This window comes from Mytilus edulis, chromosome 5 (assembly GCF_963676685.1).
Source record: "Mytilus edulis chromosome 5, xbMytEdul2.2, whole genome shotgun sequence".
NCBI classification, from domain to species: domain Eukaryota; kingdom Metazoa; phylum Mollusca; class Bivalvia; order Mytilida; family Mytilidae; genus Mytilus; species Mytilus edulis.
Genome location: NC_092348.1, coordinates 65,856,702 through 65,884,537, shown reverse-complemented (window position 1 = coordinate 65,884,537; position 27,836 = coordinate 65,856,702). Strand labels below are relative to the sequence as shown.

General features: G+C 31.5%; 1 protein-coding gene across 44 annotated transcripts in view; it reads left to right on the top strand.

The window, feature by feature from the left end:
- LOC139524252 (uncharacterized) overlaps positions 1-27,836 on the top strand; it is an 82,982-nt gene that overhangs the window by 38,453 nt on the left and 16,693 nt on the right. For 23 of the 44 annotated variants that reach the window (XM_071318944.1, XM_071318967.1, XM_071318947.1 and 20 more), the window contains 22 exons: positions 215-361; positions 768-851; positions 1,240-1,398; positions 1,764-1,910; positions 5,909-6,067; positions 6,756-6,839; positions 7,551-7,613; positions 8,383-8,550; positions 10,997-11,080; positions 11,661-11,840; positions 13,587-13,670; positions 14,143-14,310; positions 14,520-14,603; positions 15,083-15,187; positions 15,569-15,631; positions 17,759-18,001; positions 18,373-18,834; positions 19,422-19,505; positions 19,797-19,964; positions 20,512-20,754; positions 26,108-26,191; positions 27,668-27,751. In XM_071318944.1, coding sequence (XP_071175045.1) covers positions 215-361; positions 768-851; positions 1,240-1,398; positions 1,764-1,910; positions 5,909-6,067; positions 6,756-6,839; positions 7,551-7,613; positions 8,383-8,550; positions 10,997-11,080; positions 11,661-11,840; positions 13,587-13,670; positions 14,143-14,310; positions 14,520-14,603; positions 15,083-15,187; positions 15,569-15,631; positions 17,759-18,001; positions 18,373-18,834; positions 19,422-19,505; positions 19,797-19,964; positions 20,512-20,754; positions 26,108-26,191; positions 27,668-27,751 — 3,147 coding nt within the window. Of the gene's footprint in view, positions 1-214; positions 362-767; positions 852-1,239; positions 1,399-1,763; positions 1,911-5,908; positions 6,068-6,755; positions 6,840-7,550; positions 7,614-8,382; positions 8,551-9,160; positions 9,194-10,996; positions 11,081-11,660; positions 11,841-13,586; positions 13,671-14,142; positions 14,311-14,519; positions 14,604-15,082; positions 15,188-15,568; positions 15,632-17,758; positions 18,002-18,372; positions 18,835-19,421; positions 19,506-19,796; positions 19,965-20,511; positions 20,755-26,107; positions 26,192-27,667; positions 27,752-27,836 lie in introns of all 44 variants that reach the window. The other 21 variants (XM_071318965.1, XM_071318930.1, XM_071318966.1 and 18 more) reach the window with 1 other exon arrangement.

Below are 27,836 nucleotides of genomic sequence, written 5' to 3'. Positions count from 1 at the left end.
TCTACTTTCACTTTGTTTTAAACAGCATTGACAGTTTAAATCTAGATGTGTTAATATCCTTCTTCTCATTGTATTTTTATTTTGTAAATTGGTCTTTTGAATAGTCCTAGTCCTTCACATTGTCATTTCAATCACATTTGCATGCATCCATCAGCTGTTGCATCAAAAATGATCTTATAAAAGTTATAGAATTTTTCTGTATCTACATTAATAGGTTGCTGATAGACACGACAGCCTTGTTAAAATGAGGAACGAGAATCGTGATTTGGAAGAGAAGTTACGAGAGGCCCTCGGATCTGCTCACCACCGGGGTGATGTTGTCAAACAAATGAGGGATGAAGTCAAACAATATCAAGTCAGAGTGAGTGTAGTTCAGGGGGGGGGGAGGGATTTCGGGATTTCAGGAATAAAATTTCTTTAAATTCGGGACCTCAGGATTTTGGGATCAGGACCCCTCCAACCTCCTTCTTATATAGATGTTTTGCTACTTTTATTAAAGAATATCAATTGATGAACTCTTAAATTGATGATAATGTTTTTAAAAGTTATACAAAGAGATTGCAAAAACACGTGCATTTAGTGGCAAATAAAAAAAGTAATAAAAAAAGCAATACATGAATAATAAAACCACAGAACTATAAGAAAGGTACAAAGACAAACCTGAAAGACATTTTAAGAGAATATTAAGGAGAAGGAAATGTTTGACCATTTTTATTATGATTCATATACTTGTATACAATTTAACAGAAAAATTTAATATTTTACAGTTACAAGAAAGCCAGAGAAAAATGGAGTCTATGAACCAAGACCTACAGCAATCGCAGAGTCGATACACTGCACAGGCTAGAGAGGTATGCAAAGAGATTATTAACTGCTTAAACTTAATAATATGTCTGATACACTGCTCAATTTAAATTATATGAGACTTATTTTCAAACTTTTTAGTCTCGCCAAAAGCATGATTCTCTCAGTCTAAAAAAGTTTAAAAGACTGAATAAAAAAAATAAAAGCATGAATTCATTTCTACTCAATATATAAAAAAGAAGATGGGGTATGATTGCCAATGAGACAACTATCCACAAAAGACCAAAATGACAAAGACATTAAAATGACTGTTTGCATGTACCCATTAAAATTCTGGTTTCTTGAAAATTCTGAAACTTTGATGTTTTTTTATTTAAATAGTTTTTTTTAAGTGGAATACTGGAAATTAACACAAATTTTACTTATTTGTTATAGATTGATCGTCTCCAAACAGAGTCACAAGAAAAAGACCTGACAAAAAGCCAAGGTGAAACTGTATTGAAGTCTGAGCTTGCTGATAGAGAAGAAGACATCCATAGACTGAAGGCTGAAATATGTGTACTCCATGAAAAGTTGTCTCAGAGTTCTGGTCAGGTATGTAGTGTATTTTGAACCTGCAGATATCTAAAAATTCCAAAGCTAAATGCGATGCCATTCTATATTCCAAGTCTAATATAGACAAAAGTATTGAATTGGTCTATGCAAGTTGGTGAGAGTGGTAAATTCAAGATTAAAAATAAAGAAAAAAAATTTAAATGAGCAAGTGCAGTGTAAAATACACTGAATTATACCAGTGTGATTCTGAAAAACACTTAGGAAATGTATTGCTGAATATTAAACAAATCTGCAAATGCAATGAAGGGACTTTAGCAGATTGCTATATGCAAAATATTTCATCCATTTTTTACCCATTTATTCTCAAATGACTGTTAAGCTAAACCTATCTTTTGTATTTCCAGCTGATGTCAAGAGAAGAACAGATTCAACGACTAAGTCTGAACAGGGAGGATATTCACAGGGAGCTTGAACACAAAGATGCCCTAATTCAGAGGCTGGAGTCGGACTTCTCTATTGCTAAAGAAGAAAGAAGAAAATCTGAGGATATAGTAAGTCCAAATAAAAGATAATGTAGGAAGATTTGAAATAATAGTCTGTGATAAAAATTTAGCATTCAATTTATTTGACTTTTGGTTATTTTCAGTATTCTGTTTATTACCCATATGCATTATAGGAATTCTAATATAAGTGAAATAACATTTTAAAAATATTTTTCATTTATAGGCAGTTATTTTTATGCCCCACCTACGATAGTAGAGGGGCATTATGTTTTCTGGTCTGTGCCTCCGTTCGTCCGTCCGCTTCAGGTTAAAGTTTTTGGTAAAGGTAGTTTTTGAAGAAGTTGAACTCCAAGCAAATTGAAACTTAGTACACTTGTTCCCCATGATATGATCTTTCTAATTTTAATTCCAAATTAAAGTTTTGACCCCAATTTCATGGTCCACTGAACATAGAAAATGATAGTGCGAGTGGGGCATTCGTGTACTATGGACACATTCTTGTTTTTTAACTTCAACAAGTAGAAAAATAATACAAATATAATTCATCACAAACTTTGTCAAGCTTCCCCATCACAAACTTTGTCAAGCTTCCCCATCACAAACTTTGTCAAGCTTCCCCATCACAAACTTTGACAAACTTTGTCAAGCTTCTCCATCACAAACTTTGTCAAGCTTCCCCATCACAAACTTTGTCAAGCTTCCCCATCACAAACTTTGTCAAGCTTCCCCATCACAAAGTTTGTCAAGCTTCCCCATCACAAACTTTGACAAACTTTTTCAAGCTTCCCCATCACAAACTTTGTCAAGCTTCCCCATCACAAACTTTGTCAAGCTTCCCCATCACAAACTTTGTCAAGCTTCCCCATCACAAAGTTTGTCAAGCTTCCCCATCACAAACTTTGACAAACTTTTTCAAGCTTCCCCATCACAAACTTTGTCAAGCTTCCCCATCACAAACTTTGTCAAGCTTCTCCATCACAAACTTTGTCAAGCTTCCCCATCACAATCTGTCAAGCTTCTCCATCACAAACTTTGTCAAGCTTCCCCATCACAAACTTTGTCAAGCTTCCCCATCACAAACTTTGTCAAGCTTCCCCATCACAAAGTTTGTCAAGCTTCCCCATCACAAACTTTGACAAACTTTTTCAAGCTTCCCCATCACAAACTTTGTCAAGCTTCCCCATCACAAACTTTGTCAAGCTTCTCCATCACAAACTTTGTCAAGCTTCCCCATCACAAAGTTTGTCAAGCTTCTCCATCACAAACTTTGTCAAGCTTCCCCATCACAAACTTTGTCAAGCTTCCCCATCACAAACTTTGTCAAGCTTCCCCATCACAAAGTTTGTCAAGCTTCCCCATCACAAACTTTGACAAACTTTTTCAAGCTTCCCCATCACAAACTTTGTCAACCTTCCCCATCACAAACTTTGTCAAGCTTCTCCATCACAAACTTTGTCAAGCTTCTCCATCACAAACTTTGTCAAGCTTCCCCATCACAAACTTTGACAAACTTTGTCAAGCTTCCCCATCACAAACTTTGTCAAGCTTCCCCATCACAAACTTTGTCAAGCTTCCCCATCACAAACTTTGTCAAGCTTCTCCATCACAAAGTTTGTCAAGCTTCTCCATCACAAACTTTGTCAAGCTTCTCCATCACAAACTTTGTCAAGCTTCCCCATCACAAACTTTGTCAAGCTTCCCCATCACAAACTTTGACAAACTTTGTCAAGCTTCCCCATCACAAACTTTGTCAAGCTTCCCCATCACAAAGTTTGTCAAGCTTCCCCATCACAAAGTTTGTCAAGCTTCCCCATCACAAACTTTGTCAAGCTTCCCCATCACAAACTTTGTCAAGCTTCTCCATCACAAACTTTGTCAAGCTTCTCCATCACAAACTTTGTCAAGCTTCCCCATCACAAACTTTGTCAAGCTTCCCCATCACAAACTTTGTCAAGCTTCCCCATCACAATCTGTCAAGCTTCTCCATCACAAACTTTGTCAAGCTTCCCCATCACAAACTTTGTCAAGCTTCCCCATCACAAACTTTGTCAAGCTTCCCCATCACAATCTGTCAAGCTTCTCCATCACAAACTTTGTCAAGCTTCCCCATCACAAACTTTGTCAAGCTTCCCCATCACAAACTTTGTCAAGCTTCCCCATCACAAACTTTGTCAAGCTTCCCCATCACAAACTTTGTCAAGCTTCCCCATCACAAACTTTGTCAAGCTTCTCCATCACAAACTTTGTCAAGCTTCTCCATCACAAACTTTATCAAGCTTCCCCATCACAAACTTTGTCAAGCTTCCCCATCACAAACTTTGACAAACTTTGTCAAGCTTCTCCATCACAAACTTTGTCAAGCTTCTCCATCACAAACTTTGTCAAGCTTCCCCATCACAAACTTTGTCAAGCTTCCCCATCACAAACTTTGACAAACTTTGTCAAGCTTCCCCATCACAAACTTTGTCAAGCTTCCCCATCACAAAGTTTGTCAAGCTTCCCCATCACAAAGTTTGTCAAGCTTCCCCATCACAAACTTTGTCAAGCTTCCCCATCACAAACTTTGTCAAGCTTCTCCATCACAAACTTTGTCAAGCTTCTCCATCACAAACTTTGTCAAGCTTCCCCATCACAAACTTTGTCAAGCTTCCCCATCACAAACTTTGTCAAGCTTCCCCATCACAAACTTTGTCAAGCTTCCCCATCACAATCTGTCAAGCTTCTCCATCACAAACTTTGTCAAGCTTCCCCATCACAAACTTTGTCAAGCTTCCCCATCACAAACTTTGTCAAGCTTCCCCATCACAATCTGTCAAGCTTCTCCATCACAAACTTTGTCAAGCTTCCCCATCACAAACTTTGTCAAGCTTCCCCATCACAATCTGTCAAGCTTCTCCATCACAAACTTTGTCAAGCTTCCCCATCACAAACTTTGTCAAGCTTCCCCATCACAATCTGTCAAGCTTCCCCATCACAAACTTTGTCAAGCTTCTCCATCACAAACTTTGTCAAGCTTCCCCATCACAAACTTTGTCAAGCTTCCCCATCACAAACTTTGACAAACTTCTCCATCACAAACTTTATCAAGCTTCCCCATCACAAACTTTGTCAAGCTTCCCCATCACAAACTTTGTCAAGCTTCCCCATCACAAACTTTGTCAAGCTTCCCCATCACAAACTTTGACAAACTTTTTCAAGCTTCTCCATCACAAACTTTGTCAAGCTTCTCCATCACAAACTTTGTCAAGCTTCCCCATCACAAACTTTGTCAAGCTTCCCCATCACAAACTTTGTCAAGCTTCCCCATCACAAAGTTTGTCAAGCTTCCCCATCACAAACTTTGTCAAGCTTCCCCATCACAAAGTTTGTCAAGCTTCCCCATCACAAACTTTGTCAAGCTTCCCCATCACAAACTTTGTCAAGCTTCTCCATCACAAAGTTTGTCAAGCTTCCCCATCACAAACTTTGTCAAGCTTCCCCATCACAAAGTTTGTCAAGCTTCCCCATCACAAACTTTGTCAAGCTTCCCCATCACAAACTTTGTCAAGCTTCTCCATCACAAAGTTTGTCAAGCTTCCCCATCACAAACTTTGTCAAGCTTCCCCATCACAAAGTTTGTCAAGCTTCCCCATCACAAACTTTGTCAAGCTTCCCCATCACAAACTTTGTCAAGCTTCTCCATCACAAACTTTGTCAAGCTTCCCCATCACAAACTTTGTCAAGCTTCTCCATCACATCACAAACTTTGTCAAGCTTCCCCATCACAAACTTTGTCAAGCTTCCCCATCACAAACTTTGTCAAGCTTCCCCATCACAAACTTTGTCAAGCTTCCCCATCACAAATACAACTAGAAAGTTTGAAAATGTATAGGAAAGAATTCTGCAAAGTCGAAAGTAGAAAACAGGAAAAAGATTTATCAGCAAAATTGATTTGTTTACCCGGTATTTTAATGAACATCTGAAAAAAATAGTGTCTAGCAAGGTATCTGTTTTTTGCTGTTATCACATAAGTGAAAGGGAGATAACTGGTTTATTATTTATTCCAGCTATCAAGAAGGGAGATAACTATCCAGCAGCAAGAACATGATTTGGAAACAGTCAAACAACAGTACAGGGAAGCAGTAGAAGAGAATGGCAGATTGGAGGCAAGGATTCAGGCATTTGCTATAAATGCACAGAGTGAACAAGATGTTCTTAGCTCTGAGGTAAATAGAAATTTGTTTTTTGTTCTTTTATTTGCTACTAGAGTTGTATTTGACTACCTATGAGGATGGTGCATTGGTGGTCATATGTTTTTGAAATAAATGTTCATTCTGAAAGATAGTTAAGCCATTTCAACAGTTTATTTCTGACTAGTTTTAAAGTATTCAACAAAGAGCATCTAATTAGTGGTGATGTAAGAAAATTTTACTGCACAAACAAAATTATCCATACAAATAATAGTAAGAAAATATGGATGGTCGTTATAATGTTTTATGTTTTATATATTCAAAAAAGATTCCTGTTACTTTGTTATATTATCAGACTTTCCGATGCCTCGTGTAAGGAGAGTGCCACGTTCTTTGCACGTTTAGAACCCTTGCAACAACTCTTTGAGGGGTCCGTAGGTGGCTTGTTGGAAGGCAAAATTTCTGTTCTTATCCAATATACCCTCATTTTCCAGTGGCAGTCCAAATTTCCCCAACCATTATCCCAGATGGCCTCTATTATTTCAAGACCTACCTATAGTATTTATTGTAAAATTGCTCTCGTCCTGAATATGCATGAAATATTTGCCACTGGACATTAAGCAACCAACAATCAATCAATTATTATCAGACTTTTATTACACTCAAACATGTAATGAGGACTTGAAAGATACAAAGCATGTAGTTATAATGATATATATTGTAGGTCAAGAGAAGAGAGGATGCTATCAAAAGGTTAAAGATGGAACATGTTTCACTACAAGAGTCAAACAGCAAATTTGCTGAGAAGGTAATTCAATAATTAAAAATATTCAGTATTTAATAGCATATATTGATGTTTATGAAAAAAACTCAGTGACAAGCATCAAATCAATCCATTGCAAGTTATATTGTTTATAGACTATTTTTGTCTTATCAAAATTTAACATTTTTGGATCAATACAATACCTTAAGATCGAAAGTATTGACATTGAGGATCAGATATAGATTTTGGGAATGTATACTTCTATGAAATCAATTGATAAAGTATTTAGGAGATTGTCACTAGTTTTCAACATTACTTTTGGTTTTACATTTTGAGGAAACTTTGCTTGATTTTTGATGCCCCACCTACGATAGTAGAGGCATTATGTTTTCTGGTCTCTGCTTCCATCCGTTCGTCCCGCTTCAAGGTAAAGTTTTTAGTCAAGGTAGTTTTTGATGAAGTTGAAGTCCAATCAACTTGAAACTTAGTACACATGCTCCCTATGATATGATCTTTCTAATTTTAATGCCAAATTTGAGTTTTTACCTCAATTTCACGGTCCACTGAACATAGAAAATGATAGTGTGAGTAGGGCATCTGTGTACTTGGGACACATTCTTGTTTTTCTTCCAAAATAACTCATTTACTCAGAAATAACTAGGTGACACATACAATTTTATATGTGAAAACATTTCTTGATATAATACATAAGTTTATATATATTTGTTGATAATATGAGTATCAATATTTTGTTAGGTTAACCAGTTAGAGAGAGAATTGGACCAACTGAAACAAAGGTTCAGAACAACACAGGCTGAGGTATGATTATCAAGTATAAGTTAATGTAGTATACTTAACAGATATATGTATTGTATCTTTAGCTCTGACAGCATCAATTTGTTATTTGATGGGCTCAAATTAAGTTGAATTTGCAACCTCGGAATCACCAATTGATGCCATCTAACTTTAAATACAATATTGTTATCTCTATATTAATGAAACTGACAGAAAACAACGTCAAATCTTATATTTAAAATCTGCCACATGTTGTCTGTGGTTGTATGTACATTTCGATAGCATCAATTTGTGAATTGATATCATAAAAATAAGTGACATTGTCCAATCAAAATAAACATTACAAATGATGCTGCCTTAAAATCTTGAAGTACTGATTTAAAAAGTTTACATGTCAATGTAGGTAAATCAATAAAAAAAAATAATTTATTTTTCAACTAATTGAATTTAAACCATTTTCTTCTATAAGCATGATGAGAGTGCTTTAATAATTTTCATTGTAGTTAATTTGTGTTTTGAGTATAAACTAATTTAGTTGAAGTTGTTAAATTGCGAAAACTAATACTGTAAATTCAAAAATTATTGCGTGCATTTATTTTTGCGATTTTATCATTTTAGACTTTAATTATTTTAATTTTTACAATTTTGAGAAAAATCCTTTTTTTGCTATTGCAATAAAAAAAACCTCAAAATAATTTCTGAATTTACAGTACCTGTTTCAAGTGTCCATATTTTTGACAGCAAGTTAGCTTCTATATATTATTATAAATAAAAATGTCATTTGATGTTGTAGGTTGACACCAAATCAGGCATGATAAGTAATTTGGAACGTCAGCTGGACGAGTCCAAGAAAAGAACTTCTCATCAGTTTGATGAAATCCAGAAACTAGAAGATCAAGTACGGGAACTCAATGTAGAGCTTGCTTCTGTACAGTCACAAGCTGACAAGCTTCATCAAAATGTAAGTTATAGTTCAGGGGTTATATTTGAGAATACATGTATTATAATGAATTTATATTCATGAATATGGTATGATCTTAATTAGAATATCTTATAAAATGGAAATGGGTCTTTTGCATATATGTGTATTTTTTTAGTTCTGATTGGTGAGTTGATGGATACCACATCACGTTATAATGCATGATGGAGTTTTTGACTAAACTTGTAGTAAATTTTACATCCTATTCAAATTCTGTATGAGGATTAGACAAGATATAAGTGTTTTCTAGTCTTGCTCCTGAACCTAAGAAATAATTGTTCAAATGTAAATATCAAGTTTCAGGTTCTTTTAGCAGTGAGTTTTAAACAATTGCCTCCACAAAAAAAATGAGACCTTTGGATAATATTGGTAATCGTGTACATTCAGTTTTGCTAAAAAGGCCTTTGTTGAAGGAAGTATAAACTGTTAACAGGAGTTGTTGTAAATCTTAGTAATAAGCCAAAACAACTTTTACAAGGCGTGAATAATAAATGATAGTTGTTAGTTGAAATGCTGAAATGCTGAAAAGCTTAGATACTGTTCTAAAGTATCTTGAAAAACAGAATTAAAGTTATACCCCTATAATAAACAGGTACCTGCCAGGGTAACTGGCTTAGAGATTGAGGTAAGATGTTGGACAAGTTTGCATCTTTTTCTATACAGAGTTTATAACTGTATATTGTTATTTCTGTATTCTGCTATTTTCAAATATGATACAATTAGTATTTCTTATTTCGACCCGTGCACACTTAAATATTAAAATGAAATAGCACCAAATTGTTCTACAAATGTAGCATCAAATGAATTGGTCTTTAAAATATTACTGAAAGTAAGTAGATGACCAATAATTCTTTTAAAAAAATAATAAATAGCAATAAAAAAATAAAAAAAGAGATTAAAACATTCTCAAAAATCTCTGAACTGGTTTCCTATTCTTAGGTTTTGCTGTTTAACTTGTACTACCTGAATATAACAATTCCTTGCTTCATATAAATTAATAATTGCAATCCTCTGATGTACAAAGACGCTTTTTTTTTGTTTTTTTTTTTGAAAGTTTGAAAAAATACATATATTATTGTCTTTCAATATTTTTGTTTGCTTAAAAATATACCAAAATTCAGCCTGCAGTATACCTTTTTAGTAGTTGAATATAATCTGATTAAAAAATAATCATACATTTTCACAATTTATGCTATACAAAAAAGTTTGTGATGTTTGTAGATTCTGTTTCTTAACCCTTTCGCCGATGAGTCCCGGTTTACATGATTCACGCTTCAGACAACTGACGATGAGTCCCGTTTTACCGGGATCGGAATACATCTTTTATGTTTCCCACTCAAAACAGTGCAAACATGAGTTATCTTTCTTTGATGAATACCCGGATGAAAGTGTAAACATGGGGCTTCCGTTTGTTGAAAACCGTGTCAAAATCAGACGAAATTTACGGAATTTACGAGAATTTGAAATGAGGGAACATTTTTTTTGAAAGAATATGGAAGAATTGAAGCCAAACTAGTATACTTTTTTGACATAAAATGTCGTTTTATGTACAAAACACTTGGAATGGACATCGTTCAGTGTGAGGAATTTGTACAGCCTCATAAAATTTTTCAAAAGTTTGCCGTTTTGGGTTAAAAAATTACGATTTGGGGTCAAAGAGCAGAATTTTGAGAATTTCACCTAGATAATGCCGAAAATTTGAAAATTTGAATATTTTATGAGGAAAAAATTATCAAAACATGAATAAAACTGTGAACATGGTGTTAGTGAATGAAATAAATACACAAATAACTACAAACAAGTTTTTATTGACATTTATTATGAAGATCTCCCACTTGAGCAATAGTAGCCAGGGAAGCCATCGTCTCAGAGTAGCTTCTGTCTGGGCAGCAATCGGTGAAAGGGTTAATTAAAGGAAAAGTAAAGGATTTTCAATATCCATAAATGATACAATTTTACTCAAGCCAATTTTGTTGTTTTTGTTTTTGTTGTTGTTAAATTCTATTTTGTGAGAGTTTGAAATATTTCTTATGGACTTCATATGGTTTATACTTAATGTTACCTGTAAGTCAATCTTAACATCTCTAAGATTATAAAAATTGGACAGGATCATATATTAATCAGAGAAAGTAGATGGCTAAATATAAAGTTGTACAGTCAGAAAACGTTGGTAGAGAGATGACTACTAAAGACTTTTAAAGGGTCTTTCCAAAAAATGAATTAAAAAACACATAGGAAGTTCTGTTGAACTAGAAGATATTTGTGCCAGTGAACAATATTTTTTTGAGAGATCAAAAGTTACAAAGAGTTGGTATGAGTCTTCAATAATCCACTAAAGTTCGAAGTTTAAAGAATATTAAATATGGTACATATATGATGTTTTGTTGACTTTATATAATTAAATTGTATATATTTATGTATTTTTTAGAATACAACAAAAGATGAGTTGATTCAGCAACTTAAAGGAGATATTGATGGTCTGCAGAAACAGAGAAAGGATATGGGAGGGAAGGTAAGTTAGATAATTGTGAGGGTAACTATTTTATCTTATTCTAAAAAAGCAGTAGAAATCTAGGAAATAATTGATATTTGTAGGAAAGCTATGGAAAGGGGTAAATTTTAAATAAGTTCTTTAAGACTTGTAGAAAACATGTTTTTGGGTATAATTTGTACACATTGAAATAATGGCTTGCGATCTATATTTAGCCAGATTTTCAGGCCTACTTCCTACCTTTGTGAGTGATTAAAATATAGTGCAATGGAGTTAATACTCTTTATAACCTAGCCTTGCCTATATCAAGCAGTGGATTAATTATATTTACTCAGATATTCAAGTAACGTGCTGATGTGTATGTGTATAGCAATACTTGTCCATTAAACAATTTTATGACAAATACACAAGTTGGAGCAAGTAGTGCATAATTATTTTTTCATCGATTTTAACACATTTTCTTGCATAAACCTTATTCTCACAACATCAATAAGCTACTAGCCTGTGTCCAATCAATATTGATCTTACAAATAAGGTTGTATTAGAGTGGTTTGATATTACCAGTCCAGGACAAAATTGAAAGTATTTCTTTTTATTACAGATGATTGTGAGAGATGAAACCATCCAAAAGTTGAATTCTGAAATTGGAAAGTTGAAAGCAAAACATCAAGACAAATTAACAGAAATCCAGAAAACAACTGAAACTGTGAAGAAACTTCAAGACGCTTTAACTAGGACTCATGTTGATTTAGATAAGATAAAGAAACAGTCTGATGAAGAAGTAAGTAGAGTTAACTCTCTTTTTATATGCCCGTCAAAATTTTGACGGGACGTATTATGGTATACAAATGTCCGGTGTCTGTCTGTCTGTCTGTCCGGCGTAAACATGTCGCACCGTAACTTGAGAACGACTTATCTAAATTTCATGAAACTTAATATAGTTGTTTTTTATGATGGTCAAATGATCTGTATACTTTTTGGTGAAAATAAGATTTAAACTTTTTGAGTTATGGCACTTTATAACTAAAACAGGGGTGTGTTTTTTTCACATGTCGCACTGTATCTCAAAAACGATTCTTGATTATGACTTAAAACTTTAAACACTTCTTATTTATATTAATCTCAATATCTGTATACTTTTTGGTGAGGATTCAAATTTTCATTTTTGAGTTATTGAGTATTTTGTAAAAAAGGGGGAGGTTTTTTTTACATGTCGCGCCATATCTCAAAAACTATTTATGATTATTGCTTGAAACTTTACACATGTCTTCTTTATATTAATCTCAATATCTGTATACTTTTTGGTGATGATTGAAAATTTTATTTTTGAGTTATTAGTATTTTGTAAAAAAGGGGGAGGTTTTTTTTTACATGTTGTGCCGTATCTCAAAAACGATATATGATTATTGCTTAAAACTTTACACACTTCTTTGTTCTATTAATCTAAAGACCTGTATACTTTTTATTGATTATTCAAAATTTTATTTTTGAGTTATTGAGTATTTTGTAAAACAGGGGAGGGTTTTTTACATGTCGCGCCGTATCTCAAAAATAAGTTATGATTATTGCTTAAAACTTTACACACTTCTTTGATATATTAATCTAAAGATCTGTATACTTTTTGGTTTTGATTCAAAATTTTATTTTGGTAATATTTAGTTTTTGTAAAAAAAAACAGGGTGGGGGGTTTCACATGTCCCGCCGAGTCTCTAAAACAATATATGGTTATTGCTTAAAACTTTCTCATAAACTATTTATGATTATTGCATAAGACTTCCACATAAGACGTCAGGCGTATCATGCGCTCATGGCGCAGCTGTTTATTGAGTTATTGAGTATTTTGTAAAAAAGGGGAGGTTTTTTTTACATGTCGCGCCATATCTCAAAAGTATACAAATCTTTAGATTAATATAACAAAGAAGTGTGTACAGTTTCAAGCAATAATCATCAGTTTCAAGCAATAATCATAAATTGTTTTTGGTTTGATTCAAAATTTTATTTTAGTGATATTTGTAAAAATAAAAACAGGGTGGGGTGGGGGGGGGGGGGGGGGGGGGGGGTTCACATGTCCTGCCGTGTCTCAAAAGCAATAAATGGTAATTGGTTAAAACTTTCTCAGAAACTATTTATGATTATTGCATAAAACTTCCACACAAGACGTCGGGCGTATCATGCGCTCATGGCGCAGCTGTTTATTTGAAATTTTAATATGTTCTATTAAAATTGTAACAACTGTATTGTGAGTTTAATAAAACTTTTGTATATTTGTTGTTGAAACACATTATTATGGTGTTGATTATATACTATATAAGTATACGTACAATTACTTACTGTTATTTATTGATTTGTAGACTGCAAATTCAAAGAGAAGTGCATATGAGATTGAAGAAACTTTAATAAGTTTATGTTAAATTTCAATTATCTTAATATAGTGAAAACGATAAGCTTAATTTATATAAATCACAGTTAACAAGTTTTGATTTTTGACATGGACGAAATAGACATGATGGATTTTGGTAATTTTCAGGTGAGGAGGAGAGATGGGACTATCAAACAGTTACAAGAAGATTTGATGGAATCCCAAGCACAATACAGCTCCTGTTACAATGAGGTCAGTATATTCTTTCATTCCTAAATGATTAGGGTTTATCCATACAATTTTTAACTTGTTAACTTTAAGTCTTGTAGTTACAGGATGTTAATGCTGTCATTGTGATTGATTGATTGGTTGGTGTTTAACACCACTTTAAACACTATTGTGCTATTTTGTGGCAGTCAGTTATTATTGATGGAGGCTGCCATTGAATATTTGACTAAATATAAACATATAAAATTAAGGAGATGTGGTATGATTGCCAATGCAACAACTATCTCACAAAGTTCAAATGTAGTGGATTTGTGTTTGTTTATTGAAAATTTCAATATTTTTTACGAAAAATGAACTGTGAGCATAAACAATTTAGGGGAAAACCTTTTACTATAAGATGTAAAAATTTTAGTTTTTAGTACCGTAAGCATAATATAGAATTGGAATGTATGTTTGTCTCCAAACTTTGATTTAGCAAGGTTGTTTACAATTTCAGATGTTGAAGGCGGAAGATGACATACAGAATCTAAAGGCTGAGAATTCTCAGTTAAACAGTAATAATCAACATAGTGGTCAAGAGTGTGGTCATCTGACAGAACAGGTCAATCAGATGGAGTTAGAACTTACCATATCACAGGAAAAACACAGGACATGCCAGAAAGAGGTAAATATGATGTTTTACCACAGGAGATTAAATTGTAATAGAAAATGTTCAACAAAAAAAAAAATATAAAGATGTTTCATTCATTGGGGTATGTTGGAAATACCGTGTTTCTTAAACTTCTTTAAGTGGTTTTATTTAAGTTAAATTGTTGTTGTAAAGCTCCCTTAGTTCCATAAGTAAAGTAAAACAATAGCTAATTTGTATTTTAGGTTGCAAGTAGAGATCAAGTGATTCTGAAATTACAGACAGACTTAGACACATCCCAAGAAAAATATACGGGTTGTATGGAAGAGGTAAGTCAAATTTTAAATTTTAGATTGATTCATTTAATAAATTAAAAAATTAAGACTGTTATGTAGAGAACTTTCATTTGGAGAGAGGATGAATGAAACTGAAAAATATATGTTAGGGTTAAAAAATCAGATTAAACATTTTTAGAATGAGATAATATCAAATAGATTTCAAGTTTATTATGAAGTGTAGAAGTTTTGATACTTACTCTCTTAGACATTACTGTTAATTCAGAAATGTTTGCAATGTTTTTATCATTGCAAAAATTGTCACTAAACAGTGTTAAACTTTTATTTTAACTTTGCCAGCATTTATTGTATGAAGCATTTCCTGAAATGACAAAAGCATTATAGTACTTGGTTCAACGATAAAATTTCTCTGAACTTTATGATGACTGTTAATTTGTGTAAATGTTATCACTATGATGGATGTTGACTGGTAGAAATGTAGAGTTTGATACATGTTGTTTTTTTCTCTGTAGTTAAACATACGAGAAGATGAAGTTATCAGATTGAATAACAAGATCAAAGAATACCAACAAGAAATGAGGAATCTTAATGCCAGGATAGATGAAGATGAACAGAGGGTAACGCTTTTCAAAGTTTAATATATATCAGTGACTTTTCAAAGTAAAATTCAGTTGATATTTTACATGGAGAAGCCACTTGAAATTTTTTTACTGTCTAATTGTAATTTACAAATGAAATTGATTTCAATAAAAAAAAAATTACTGACATAATTTATAGTCTATTCTAGACTTTGCAAAATTATAGTCTATTCTAGAATAAATAATTCTTATTTCTAAACACAAATAAAATGAGATGCCATAATGCATATATTGTTAAACATATATGTCAAAAACTCTTGTCTACTCTTTTGCAGGGTTGCTGTCTCTTTTACATATTCTCCATTCCCATTCTCAATTTTATGACAAACAGAAATAAAAAGTATCAATAATATATTTCAGCTGTCAAGTGATGGGAAAACAATCCAAAATCTACAACATGATCAAGAAATCCAGCTTTCTGAGGTAGGAATAACCTTCAGTTATTAAATTTCTGCTCAAACATATATAGTTAAGATTAAAAGTATTCAAAGACAGAAACACTTCTTAATATTTGCTGTGGATAGGAACAATATAACAAATAAAAAATACAGATTTTATTAAATGAATTAACAGATGAGAAAAGATTGGTTGTGTTTATTTTTTGTCAAATAATAGAAATACTTTATTGGTTTATAAATAATTTTAGATTCAGCAGGTGATTAAAAATGTTCCCTTGTTAATGATTTGTTCTTTTTAAGTTTATATTGCCAAAAATTTAATTGTTTTGACATTTTCTTTTTTCCCATGGTTTTATTTACAAGAAAAATCACAGCAAATTATGACCACATAGCTTTGCTATTATCTGAGTCTTAAGAAAGTTTTGGTCTTTTTCTTTCTTAGAATAGTGAAACAAGCATATAAATGACAAAGACTGAACAGATTTTTCTGTTTGATGTAGGGACCATTTCAAAAGACACAAAGGACCAGAACTTATCTCAGTCACCTTGTCATCTTTCCCTATACCAAAGATGATAGCTTTTGTTAAAACTATTTATACGCCTTATTATTAGTTGTGGGACTTATTTATATATTTTATATTCATGTTATGTTTGCAATAAAAAGATATTGGAAGATATTTATTTTTTTATCAGTGAATTTATGATGACAGCATTTAAAAAATCTGAATTATACATTCAGAAGGCAAAGCCCTACTCTTTGAGACACCTGACTCCTGTTTTAATTTTTTAAAACAAATTTAAAAGGGAAATGCTAACATTTAAAATTGATTAATTGTTGTTTTATTAATGTTATCTCAAGTATTTCATGCATATTAAGGACGAAAAACAAATTTAACAATAGATTAGTAAGTAGGTTCTGTAAAATGGAGTCTCAGTGATATGGGCTTGACATTTTGATTTATACTGGAAAAGAGGGTATGTTTGGTAGGGGCAGAAATATTACCTTGCAACAGGTGACCTATTTATGTATTTCTCAGGGTTATTGTAAGAGTCATTTGTACAGACTGTGACACTATCCAAACAATTTAAACTCTCTTTCTAACTGAAAAACACATCTTTTTAAAGATCTGCATATAATTAAGTGAAAATAATCCAAAATGGGAAACACTTATTAATCAACATAGCTGTAAAACCAAAAGTAGTTTTAACTTAGTTGTTTAGAAGTCATCTGAAATTCAAAATGACTGCGATACTTTCTGGTACTTTGTGAAATTGACAAACAGGTAACTCTTTAACAGCTCTCTTATCTGCATGAGGCAGGGAATGAGATTGTTAGCTTAGAGTTGTCTCCCCTGGTAACCATGGTAATACACCAAGGCTTTTATAATTTCTGTTTTGCATGAGGGTTTCTGTTTATTTTTTGTTTGGTTGGTGACATTTTGATTTGTTTTGAGGAATTTTGCACAGAGGATGTCTGTTTCAATATTTTAAATAGGAAATATCATAAAATGAAAGCATGAAAAGAGGTTTATTTAGAAGTTCAAAAGCATGGAATTCTTATTTCATAGTATAATATAACTTGCTCAATTCAGTTTTTACTAATTTCAATTTAGAATGATTGTGTTTTTGCATTTTTGAGGGGGTGGGGGGAGGAGGATAATTTCATTGAATTTTAGAACAGTTCATTTGAAATATAAATAATCATCATTGCTTATTGTTAAGAAATAAATAAATGTTTAGTTGAGATTTCTGTAAAGGTATTGCAATGAATTTAAAAGTCCTCAAGCTTTTGGTGTCCAATGTATTTGCTTTTCCTCAGTTTTTTCATAATGTACATTGCAAAATATATCAAAATATACTTGATAGAAAGTCGTAGATATACATAAAATTTCTCAATTTTCTCAACTTATATATCAAATATTGTCCATTTTTGAACACTTAGGTTGTCTTTGATTATTAAAATGTTGCCACTTTTATTGAGGTCACTTTTAAATGTTTATCAAAATTTGATGTTATTTAGAAATTATGATTTTGAAAAAAAAGTATTTCCTTATGTAAATGTTTTAAATAAAAGTACTATAAAAAAGGTTGATGAATTATTTAGCTAGAAATATATGCCAAAATGTTAATCCACAAATTTGACTGTTTTCAGGTTAAAAATTATATGAGAACTATTGAGCAACTGAAAACAGACTTGCAAATGGCAAGAAACAGTCACGGGCAGGATGTGAATAGAATGCAACAAGATTTGGACATGTCTCGAGATGAGATCAATATTACAAAGAACGAGTTGAAGGAAACACAAGTCCAGGTTCTGGAACAAAAGGCTAGCATTGCAGCTCTGAATGATGAGCTAGAGAGATTACAAAGGATCCAGTCAGATACTGCTCAGGAGGTGGGTACCAGTAGATTAAATTTGTGATGACTTGGGATATATTGTTAAATAGGAAAGATGAAAATGATTTCATTTTATTTTCTTCACCAAATCAGATTTTTTTTTATTAGAATTAAAAAGACTGAATCTACTACCAGTTTAAAAAGTAAGAAATCAAAAAGAAATTCTTTGTTACAAAGTATGAACAAATAAATGAATGACGGCTTTGAGGTTTCCAGAATGCATTGTAGAGGGGTTTGAATGCATTTTTAAAAAACATCTATGATTGGAATTAAATAGAAATTAATATGGATTACATTTGACCAAATTATAAAATTATTTTGGATTACATTTGACCAAATTATAAAATTCATTCCATTTTTTTCCCCCAGGTTGACCGCCAGGCAGCGACAATTCAGGAATTGGACACATCATTATCTGATGCTAAACAGCATGTTATTGTCTTAGAGGACCAAGTCGATTCTTCTAAGAATGAAAATGAAAAATTAGATTTGAATTTGAACAGTTTGAAACAAAAATACAATCAGAGCATGAACGAACTTGCACACTTAGATAATACGGTAAAAACATTGCAAGAAAAACTAGCCGAAAGTCGTAACAAGGAACTGGACAAGGACCAGAGGATCGACAGCCTGAAAACAGACATGGAGAATTTAGATAGGATGTACACAGATACTAAACACGAGGTGAAGAAATGTGAGGACGTGATCGAACAATTAACACAGGAATTCAGTACCTCACAAGAGGATTTGTCTGTCGCTCAGGCTAGAATGAGAGAGAATGAAGACAATATTAGGAATCTCAAAGATAGAGTTCAGGATCTTACTGCAGAGGTATGCATTTATATTTATAGTACGAATAAAGGGATAAGGAGGTGATGTATGATTCCCAGTGAGTCAGCTAGACTCCAGAGACCAAATGACATGGATGTTTATAGAAACTATAGATCACATTACAGCCTTTAAAATGAGCAAAATCCGTATTTCATTGTAACGTATAAAAGGCCCAGACATGGGAAATGTAAATAATTGAATCTAGAAAAGTCATCAGCCGTATTTATGATTAACCAGAAATAATATGATATACAGCAACATCAATGCGTGTTACTGTTAGATAATTTTAGATTTACATTATTTTGCATAAGATTTTATACATGTTGACATGATAAAAAAATTGAAAAGCTATTAAAGTTGATCAATGTATTAACACATTTACCAAAGGGTTGATTAAAGTGAATTTGTACATGAAATAACACATGTTTCCATGTTAACAGAACATAATAAAGATGCTCTTTTAGGTTTAAAAGATTTTTGAAGTACATTATCAAATACATATTTATATTTGCCGGTATAGTTGTAAAGTGGTTTATCATATTCAGAAACAATATTCATCATTTGACTGAATTGTTTTTATTTTACAGGCATTAAAGAATGAAGAAAGAGCAAAGAAATTAGAGAATGAGCTGTTCACATACCAAGGAGAACATAGTCATACAGATACTGAGGTACAGTATACAATTTATAGATTTTTAGTCCTTATTACTGTTACCTTGCAATATATATTTTGAATATCTGACAGAGAAAGAAGAAATTGTTATCTGCATATTCATGTAATTTGTAGGAAGTTGATTTTAAGATTGTTATTAAAAATATTTCTTCAATATTAAGGTCAGTGATAAGCTTTAATGCACAATAAGTCCAATTTTATTCATCCAAAAAGAATTAAGAATAAAAGTACAAAATGAGACCCAACATTTTTATCAATTAAATTGACAATTTATTCTCACGTATTTCAGTATCTAGAGAAAGAAGACAGAATCGCCCATTTGGAATTAGAACTTGAAGAAACCAGATCTGAACTTGGTGCCAAGCTCCGTCAAATTTCGGATCATCAAGATCAAATTAATGACCTCAGGGTGGAGCTTGCTTCAGTCAGAGAACAGAAAAACAGTGCCATGAAAGAGGTATGCAGTTTAATTTTGGAAATACTCACATTACCTAGAAAAATTGGATCATGCAGTGTTAATTTGCAAGAGGAAAATGTAGTTCAAACATGCTTATTTTTACTAATTCTCAGTTTTTGTTGGGAGCTTGTATTTTCATAAACTTGAAGTTGTACCAGTTTTCAGTCTGTATATGACTTCGCTTGTTTTTCAGTTTAGTTCTTATCTAGTTTTTTTTTATATAAATCTCCAGATTTTGAATTTTAAACCAATCGTAACATCTCTTTTCCTGTTATTCACTCCTGAGAGGTTTTTTCGAAACTTGATATTGCCAAAAGTAATGGTCAAATCTACAAATCTTTGTTGTAGATCATATGTTAAGGAACATATCGATTCGCTTGTTTGCCAATATAATGTATTTAAAACATGTGTAATGTCTTTGAAATAACTTGCACAACTTTAAGCAGGACAAAAAAGTAATTTAAGCCTTATATTTTAAATTTTATGGCTGATTTAAACTTTTTACAGCATGTGTTTAATTGTAGCTAACAAAATATCTTTATTACAGATTGACAGATTAGAACAGAGTATTCAGCAGCTTCAGTTAAATCTTGCCAGCTCTCATCAACGTCATAAACACGATACTAATAACATGTCGGAACAGTTATCTACCCTTGAATCTGCCCTTCACCAAACCCAGGCTAGAGGTCAAGCCTTAGAACAGGAACTTAACCGAAGAGAAGATCAACTGAAGCAGAATGAGGCTGACATTAAATCTTGTAGAGATGACATCGTAAACAAGATGGAGGAGGTAAGCATACTTTATGGAATAGGCTTTGCTCATTGCTGAAGGCTGTATGGTGACATATAGTTGTTAATTTCTGTGACATTTGGTCTCTTGTGGAGAGTTGTCTCATTGGAAATCCTACCATATCTTTTTTTTTTTATTTAGACTTTTTAATAGATTTTATCTTGAGGGTAAATAAAGATAATAAGTTAATTTTATCCATGTGTTCTTGATAAAGTAGTGCCTGTAATAGGATTTATTTGTTTTCCTTAACTCCTACTAAGTTAGATCGGGACATTTAGGAGATAACTACTGTGGATTCATTTTTATTCGTTGGATACCAATTTTCGTGTGTTTCGTGGGAAGAGATAAACCACGAATTCAAATATTCAACGAATACTATATTTTCAATAGGCTTTGTATACAGAGATTTACTAAACCACGAAATCAAATATCCACGAAAACGCAAGTTTTCAGCAATCCACGAAAATTGATACCCACGAAAATAAATGAATCCACAGTATATTGTATTTTAAGCTCCGACGGCATCAGTTGGGGATTTGATAGTCGCAAATTAAGTTTACTGGCAATGCGTTATCGGAGACAGTAAACAAGTATTTGCGACCATCAAATCACAAATTGATGCAGTCAGAGCTTAAAATACAATATTGTTATCTCCAGTCTAATGAAACTGACAGAAAACAACGTTAAAAACATATTTAAAATCTGTCATATGCCGTCTGTGCTTGTGCGTATGTCCCATAGCCATGTAAGAAAGTGACATTATCCAATCACAATGTACGTTACAAAACGTTGTTGCATTAGAATATGTATTCCTGTCTGTCTGTTGGTCAGTCTTCCCTGTATCATGTTAAAAGTTTTGGTTTAAGGTGGTCAAATCAAGTTGAAAACAGATTTATTGGAAAGCTCAGGTTAGAGATTTTTTGGTTAAAATTTGTAACATCACAGTATTTTCTATCGATATTCATTGTACGTCTTTTGCCAAGAATGTGATTGCTTAAAGTTGGTTTTAAAATAATTTGTTGATCAATGTTCATTGATGTATAGTAAAATATAACATTAGTTCATATATTTATATATTTATATACATGTATCTATTCATAAACTCAATATTTTCAACTATTTTATTAACAAAAGTTTATTTGATTTACTGTTTATTGGGCAAATCAGAGTAATTGGTCCACAGTTGCAGTGAGACTTTTAATTCTGAGACTTATTATCAAATTTGAAACACAAAATACTTTCTAAATATGCCTTTATACTGTTGCAAAATAAGATAGTTTGATTTCTGTCATTATAAACTAAGTCCTCATGCTCCAGTGGCATTCCAAATTTCCTATCATTCCAATCATTTTCCACTGGACATAAGGTAAAGAACAATCTATAAAAAGTAATAAAGATTTATATACAATTGAATTTAAATGTGTGTCTGAAAGATAATTTGATAATAATAAGATTGGTAAGATCAGAGGATGCTTTCTAAATAAATTGGATAAAAGATTTTTGATTTTTTTTTTAAATCAACATTTGTCTGACAAAAAGGGAGGTAAATCTTTTCTGTCTATTGTCAATAAAGGGAAATAACTCTATTTTATTATTGACTGCAATGCAAGTATAAACCTGCCCTGAACCATGATCAAAGTTTTGCCTCTTCCTGTAACTTGTAGTAACATGTTACTTAATTGTCAATGGCTATTTAAAATGACCTGCTGGTTTACTATAGATAACACGAAATGATAATATTTAAAATCACTGTGTGGAATAGTTCAAGTGAAATTCTATCATTTGTGTACTTAAACTTAGAATAGTGAAAATTAAATCTAAAATGGATATTGTCCTTATCTGGAAACAACAAATATAAACTAAATGAAGCATTTGCTATTTTAAAATTAAAGTGTATATTGTCTTTATTTGGATATTACAAATAAAATATTTAAAGTTTTTATTAATATAATTAGTATATTATAAACAGTTAGAATTTATTAAAAAATTTGATCAGATATAGTCATTGAAGTGGGCCAGCTTCTCTCTCTCTTAATCACTTATATGATGTATAATACATGGCTGAATTTTTCAATTTTTTGTTCAATTATTTTAACATGCTACAGAGATTGACCTGAGTTTTTCAGTTTATATGAATATTAAGTTTTAAGAATATATCTTGCAGTTTAGTACAATTTTGATTCCATTTTCCTAATGCCATATTTAGGCTTATATTGATCATTAGCTCTACTCATAGATCAGTAGAGGGACAGATAGGGGATACCATCATCCAAATTAGTTCTGCATTTATACAAAAAGCCTGGGCCTAAAGCATAAGAAGGTGAAACCTTAAAAGCTCTCACTTTAGTAGTCATAAAAAAAGAGCAGGCTAATTTTGATGTTTCTAGAATCCTGTCCAATCTCCTTGAAATTCATTTGTGTTATCACATATATCACATATTCCATGTAGGTCTTTTTGTGCTTCTAGGGTGTAAAGGCCAAATTATTTATTTCTAAATCAATTGTTAATGTCATATGTGTTAATTTCTACTGGTCTAAAGCAGTTGTTTACACCAGAGAGTGGATAAGAAGTTTTATACTTTTAATTAATTGATCGATTTGAATATACATAATCATTGTATGCTGAAACAATATGTCATCATTTTTATCCTAATAACTTTGATATGACAAGCTGGGAAACTTCCCCATTTTAAATAAACCCAATTAATTAAAGGAGAACATTTGACACATGACACAAAAACAATACGAGATATATATCACTAGTATTAAAAAATAAACAAAATACATGGGAAATCTAATTTTATAATGATTTAATTATGAGAATTAATAAGTTTATTACACCATAAGTAATGAGATTAGTACAGTACTACAATGTCCAAATAGTAATTACAAATTATTTAATTTCGGTAGGAGCCAAACTTCCATGTAGGTGTTTAAAATTTAAATGTTACAAGAATTTATTGACTTCCCCTATCAAGGTGTCTGATTTATACGAAATGTTTGCCATCGTTAAAACCTCAAATCTTCAAACATTGCAGTTATATTGTGTACAGTTAGTATTAAAGTTTAAGTGTTTGATTTTAGCAACTTGGTAGTTGTTTGATCTTTAAGTGGAATTGCATATTTTATAGGTCCTGAAATTTGAATTTTATAACGGCTTAAGTATGATTTATATATTTGTTCACGTTTAAACCTGGACTGTTTTTCGATAGAATATGACAGACTTAAGATTTTGGCAATAATGTACAACCCCCCTTCCCCTTGAAAAAAAATAAAATAAAATAAAATTTTGAATTTAAAGTTTGGAAGATTTTCATATGAATGTTTAAAACAGTCATAAAATATGATATACAGTAAATGTAATTGTATTTTAAAACTTTAAACTGTTTTAGAGTACTTTTTAAAAGACATTTTTAATTCATTAAGGACTAGATAACGATATATTTTCATTTAAATGATATATAGCTTTTAGCTTAAGCATAAAAGATTGACTTAATAACTTAGGAAAATGAGTTCTGTTCTCAAAGCCATTATCAATTTTGATTTTAAATAACATTAAATTACTGTAACTTCGATTTTTACAAATTTAATTGTATGTATCTATTTCGCTGAATATAAAAAGTTGACCGTGAGTAATAAGCGTTAATAAAGATGATTTGAAATTAATGTAACAGAACGGTAACATTTAAATGGAAATTAAAATTCCAGGTCTTTTCTCACTTACGATAATCTTTGTTTGGACGTGTTTGTTAAACTACAGAACCATCGTTAAGTTTGTGAATAGTCCTTTTATATTTGCCGTAAAATTACAACCTTCCTTTTGGAAGGTCGTCAATACATTCTATGGAAAATGTTATTCATGTACTATGATAAGTAAAAATTCATCTAGGGTCTTTAAATATTGTATTGGTGTGTATCAGATTTGCCCTTTACCGCTCTTTTATTCATATGAGTGCTCTGATATATGACATATAGATCAGATAACATTGATTTTTGTTGTAACAGTTGCATCTTTTGTTACTGGGATTAGTGCGATTGCATCGCTATCTACAATAGATTCTATTTAGTGTTGATTTGTAAGACGAATTGATAGTCTATGGTTCTCATGATAGGAAAAAGAATATTACAGCATCAAGTTTTTTTACTTCCTTCGAAGGATTTTATGTTCATTTATCAATGAAAAGGAATTGCTATTATCAATATTGATGGAATATTAAGCTGTCAAGTTTCCAGTGAATCGGCTTGACAAACTATCATTCTACGGAATTGTAGATTATCAAAATTGAAAATGTCAGAATTTAATTTTCTGGATTAAAGTGGAGCTCATAGTATTCCTGTGATAACCTTTTTGTCATGGATTTTTTTTTATATTTGATTAATCTGTTCGTGCCTGATGTTTGAAGTCAGTACTGGCAGAATCCAGGTTAATTCTACGAATATATTTGCATGGACAGAGATATGATATTTAAAGCTTTTTGTAAATAGTATGGATAGGTTAAAATTGACATTAAATTCTGAAAAAAAAATCAATTGTTTAAAATCATTTGTGGATACTTGCTGTGAAAGGAAATTAAATGTTCAAATTTGAATTGGATATGAAACTGTTTTGATAACCTTTTATTGAATGATTAGGAAATACACCCAGTTCCTATAGCTAGCTAGCTGTCTTTTAATTGGTATTTGAGGAATTAATATAACAGTACCTGTAAATTGAAGTTAAATCACAATTACTTTTAACAGTTTACAATTTGAACACTAAGTACGTGTTGACATTTTTGATTAACAACTGTATAGGTGTTAGTGTTACGTTACCTGACTTGTTCAGGTAAAAAAAAAATTAGATGACAGTTTGTTATGCATCAGTGACTTTGGTCGATTAATATTGGAAGTTCCATACTGTGCGATTTAACATTTATTTGTGTGCAGGAATACTTGTATTAATTTCATAATTGGAAAGTGAGAGAAAAAAAAAAATAATGCAAAAGTGTCTATTTATAACTAAGAAAAGCTTGTGAACAATTTTTCTAAAATGTGGTTTAGAAATGTGCAAATTAAACATTTTGGTACTAATTGAAATGGCAGTATGAAAGTTCATAGATGGAATAAGTGACTCAAAATGACGATGTTTTGAAATTGAATTTACTTTATAAATATGGCATTTTTAAATAGTATTTTTGAGGGTTAAATTTAAATAAAAAAAATAGACTGAGAAATGGCTTACCCTTACACAACAGCTTTAAATCAAATGGACAGGCGGTACGGTATCCTGTCTGATAGTGTCCATCATGATTCTAGTGGATTAAACTTTGGTATGGAAATGACTATAAGAGAGTATGAAAATGCACTTTTACAGATAGAGAAACATGAGGCTAACATTAAAGATCTGAGACTAGAGAATAACCATCTACAGTCGTCTAAACAGAGAGCGGAAAATCAGGTAAGACAATATATATAGGCGTCATTTTTGGCATTTTTTAATTGAAAGTATTTTTCCAATTTTTTTCCAAGGGTGAATTTGAAATTAAGATCAGTCTTTAAACCTAAGGTCTACATTATAAGGAAGATCAGATCTCTTTGGAATTACTATAAGATTTGTTTGGATTTTCTAACCAATTTTTATCTCAATACCTGCTGTCATTTGTTAATTTGAACATACAATAATGCATGTGTAACTATACTTTATAATTCTGTCTTAGTTTTATCATCAGACAATTTCGAAGAGAAATTGCCACTGCTAATTCAGTCTCTAATTGATTTCTCTTTAATGCATTTATACATAGCTGATAATGGTACAATTAATCTTAATTTTTCTAGGTTTGATCATGCATATGAAACCATTTTGAGCATGAAAATTAATAGTGTTATTTAAGAATATAAATCTCAATTTCTGTTTCTTATTTATTCATATAACAAAGATTCAGTTCCTGGTAATAATGCAATTTCTTGGTCCAGTTTTAGATTTACTCTACCATATATTAAAATTCCTGGGTCTTTCTTTTGAGTTGCAAAGTAACTGTACATTTAGAAGTACTTCAAAAGTTATAAAGTATAAAGAACAACTGAATCGAAAACACAATATCTTTTTGTATATTATTTTAATGTGAAGTAAATTTTTATTCCTTAACATAAACATTGGCCATAAATGCTAAATGTTTAAATTAAAATATTACTTTTAAGATATTTCAAGTCAATGTAAATGCATATCAGTTTGTATTAAGGATTAAAAAAGATAAGAGACATGCTGAAGAAAGGGGTTATAAAGCATGTGTTTTGACAAGTGATCAAAGTCGTTATAATCATAGTAGATAGTACCTTTATTATAAGTGATATAATGCGTACACTGGATTACATAGAATTGACGGCAATGTAATAAACTGTGATAAATACACTTTCACCTAGGGACAAATATGTTCATTGTTGTCAAAAATTTATTTCATTTAATTTTTAAACGTATTTAATTTTATTCAATTCGTTAAATGTTTATGAATAAAATTAATCTTGTTAAATATTGAAAACCACAATTGCTGTATTATATATGTATTGGAGTCCTTGTAAAATAAATGATGTTAATTTTGTTAGTTTTGACAAATTGTTATAGTTTTTATTGAGAGCATTCACAAATAGATAATTTTAATACTTTAATGATTTTGATAAACTGTACTTTAGTGTCATTATGAAGCTTTTATGAGTTGGATACAAGATAAATTAGAAAATTGTGTTTTTTTCACATCTGTATAGCAATAATTTGATTTGAAAAAGGCTGATTATAGGGATTTTTCAGGAAGTTTTAAAATGCTATGCATAAATGACTTTATGTACAATTTAAACTAAAATGCTGATAAAAAAGTAATTTATAATTTCTGGAAAAAATATACTATTGAAAGAATACTAATACAAAATGTACTATTTGTAGGTATCAGAACTACAACAAGAGGTAGACCATGTTAAGAATGACCTCTCAGAAGCTCGAGCACAGTACAAAGACTGTGCACAAGAGGTAAATACACGAATGGTTCTTTCATAATGTCTGAGATGAATTACAAGCTGTTACTGGATTAAAAGTCAGCAATTATTCAGTTTTA